The sequence below is a fragment of the Charadrius vociferus genome, unplaced genomic scaffold, assembly GCF_000708025.1.
Source record: "Charadrius vociferus isolate BGI_N301 unplaced genomic scaffold, ASM70802v2 scaffold128, whole genome shotgun sequence".
In the NCBI taxonomy this organism is placed as follows: Eukaryota; Metazoa; Chordata; class Aves; order Charadriiformes; family Charadriidae; genus Charadrius; species Charadrius vociferus.
This window is the reverse complement of record NW_009649443.1, coordinates 15720-18748: the sequence shown is the minus strand read 5'-3', so window position 1 is coordinate 18748 and position 3029 is coordinate 15720. Positions and strand designations below refer to the sequence as shown.

Genomic DNA, 3029 nt, shown 5'->3' with positions numbered 1-3029 from the left:
CTCGGCTGGGGCAGGGCAGGGGGGTCCCCAGGCAGAAGGGGCCCCAGGCAGGGGGTTCCCTGGACAGGGGTTCTCCAAGTAGGGGCGTCCCTGGGCACAGGGGACCCTGGGCAGAGGGGTCCCCAGACAGGGGTTCCCTGGGCAGGGGGGTCCCCAGGCAGAGAGAACCCCAGACATGGGGGTCCCTGGGCAGAGGAGGTTCCTATTGATATCGGGGTCCCCAGACAGGGGGGACCGTCCCTTTCTGCCCATCCTACAACCGCACGCCTCCGCCAGACACCCAGTCCCCATTTCCATCGTTACCGCCAGTTCCCAGGGCGCTTTGCAAATAAGCCGAGGCCGTTCCAGCCACATCCACCTCCGCATGCGCGGCACGAATGCCCCCACCATGAGACCCCCCCCCTATCTCCAAGCTCCCCATGTCGGGGATGCCCCAGCCTAGCCTCCTGCTCTGACTTCTGCCGGCGCAGGGTTTCCTTCCCGACACCAAACGGCGCCTTTACCTCTCCCAGAGAGCCAAAGCCTAATAAATCAGTAACGGGGCTTTAACTTCTGATCAAAAAAGGGGATTTAATACCCAGGCGGCGCCGGGATGCTCTGCTGGGAGGAGGTCTACCTCCGCTGCCCCTAATGGCCCTCCCTTTATCAGAGAAGGATCAATTTTGCAGCATCACATGGCATGGAGCAGGGTATGCCCGTGCCTGGGACTGCAGGCAGGAGCCCTGCCTCCCGGACCCCGGCACCCACCCCGGTGTCCCCTCTCCCCTCTGCAGTCCCCCCCGAGGACCCCATCATCGACGGAGCCCCCGAGATCCTGCTGCGTGCGGGGACGCCGTACAACCTGACCTGCCGGGCACGCAGCGCCAAGCCAGCGGCCACCATCGTCTGGTACCGGGACGGGCTCCAGCAGGATGGAGCCATCACCAGCACGGTACGGGGACACGCTGGGATACCCTGTCCATCCCCTCCGCCCCACGCCGTGCCTCGGCATCCCCAGCATGGTGCTGGGAGCCGACGGGGACCGTCCCCTCTCCCCGGCAGGAGGTGTTGGCCGACGGCAAGCGGGAGACAACCACCAGCCAACTTGCCATCAACCCAACTGACCTCGACATCGGGCGGGTGTTCTCCTGCCGCAGCACCAACGATGCCATCCCGGCGGGCAAGGAGACCTTTGTCAAGCTCAATGTTCACCGTGAGTCGGTGGCGGTGGCAGAGGGGACGATGCGTGCATGTCGGTGGCACTGGGGTGTAGCTGGGGCAGGGAGCCAGGGATGAGTTCTCGGGGTACGTGGGCATCGTGGGGTGCCCGGGGGACCCCAGCACCGTGGATGGAGCCGGGTCCCTGCAGAGGGGCTGCGACCACAGGAAGGGGATTCGCCCAGTCCCACCCGGCTAGTGCCGAGCTGGAGGGGGGAGGCCAGACTGGGACTTGGTGGTGACCACCGACCTCCAGTGGCTGCTGCGGGAAGGCTCTGCCCTGCCGGGGCCCGGCACCCACCACCAGCACCCATGCCCGGTGGGGATAGAGGGTGCCGACGGCAAGCACCCACACCAGGCAGGGATGTGGGGCACCCATGACAAGCACCCACCACCCACACCAAGAAGGGATGCCGGGTGCCCATGGCGAGCACCCACACCAAGAAGGGATGCTGGGTGCCCACAGTGAGCACCGACAGCAGGAGGGATGCTGAGTGCTCACAGCAAGCACACACACCGGGCAGGGACGCTGGGTGCTCATGGTGAGCACCCACAGTGAGAAGGGATGCTGGGTGCCCACAGTGAGCACCCACACTGGGTAGCGATGTGGGGCACCCATGGCGAGCACCCACATCAAGAAGGGATGCTGGGCACCCACGGTAAACACCGACAGCAGGAGGGATGCTGCGTGCCCACAGTGAGCACCCACACCAGGCAGAGATGTGGGGCACCCATGGCGAGCACCCACATCAAGAAGGGATGCTGGGCACCCACGGTAAACACCGACAGCAGGAGGGATGCTGCGTGCCCACAGTGAGCACCCACACCAGGCAGAGATGTGGGGCACCCATGGCGAGCACCCACATCAAGAAGGGATGCTGGGCACCCACGGTAAACACCGACAGCAGGAGGGATGCTGCGTGCCCACAGTGAGCACCCACACCAGGCAGAGATGTGGGGCACCCATGGCGAGCACCCACATCAAGAAGGGATGCTGGGCACCCACGGTAAACACCGACAGCAGGAGGGATGCTGCGTGCCCACAGTGAGCACCCACACCAGGCAGAGATGTGGGGCACCCATGGCGAGCACCCACATCAAGAAGGGATGCTGGGTGCCCACAGTGAGCACCAACAGCAGGAGGGATGCTGAGTGCTCACAGCGAGCACACACACCGGGCAGGGATGTGGGGCACCCAGGACAAGCACCCACAGTGAGAAGGGATGTTGCGTGCCCACAGCGAGCACCCACACCGGGCAGGGATGCAGGGTACCCACACCGGGCAGGGATGCTGCGTGCCCACAGCGAGCACCCACACCAGGCAGAGATGTGGGGCACCCATGGCGAGCACCCACATCAAGAAGGGATGCTGAGTGCCCACGGTGAGCACCAACAGCAGGAGGGATGCTGAGTGCTCACAGCGAGCACACACACCGGGCAGGGATGTGGGGAACCCAGGACAAGCACCCACAGTGAGAAGGGATGCTGGGTGCCCATGGTAAGCACTCACACCAGGCAGGGATGCAGGGTACCCACACTGGGAAAGGATGCTGGGCACCCACAGCAAGCACCCACACCGGGCAGGGACCCCAGGTGCCCACAGCGAGCACCAGAGCTTTTGGGATCTCCCACGCCACGGGCCATGCTCTGGGTGGCAGTGCGGGGAGGGAGATTCTCCCTTTGTCCCCTCTCCCTCTGCCACGCTGACCCTGTGCCAGTGCCCGTGACGGCTCCATCCGCCCTCCTGCAGATCCCCCGACTGTCACCCTGTCCATCCAACCCCAGACGGTGCAGGAGGGCGAGAGGGTCATGTTCACCTGCATGGCGAACGG

General features: G+C 65.1%; 1 protein-coding gene across 1 annotated transcript in view; it reads left to right on the top strand.

Moving 5' to 3' along the window:
• Nucleotides 1-3029, top strand: part of KIRREL (kin of IRRE like (Drosophila)) — a gene marked incomplete at its 3' end in the record, with an annotated part of 16953 nt that overhangs the window by 2287 nt on the left and 11637 nt on the right. The window contains exons 2-4 of the mRNA XM_009889520.1: nt 774-931; nt 1042-1192; nt 2948-3021. Coding sequence (XP_009887822.1) covers nt 774-931; nt 1042-1192; nt 2948-3021 — 383 coding nt within the window. The remainder of the gene's footprint in view (nt 1-773; nt 932-1041; nt 1193-2947; nt 3022-3029) is intronic.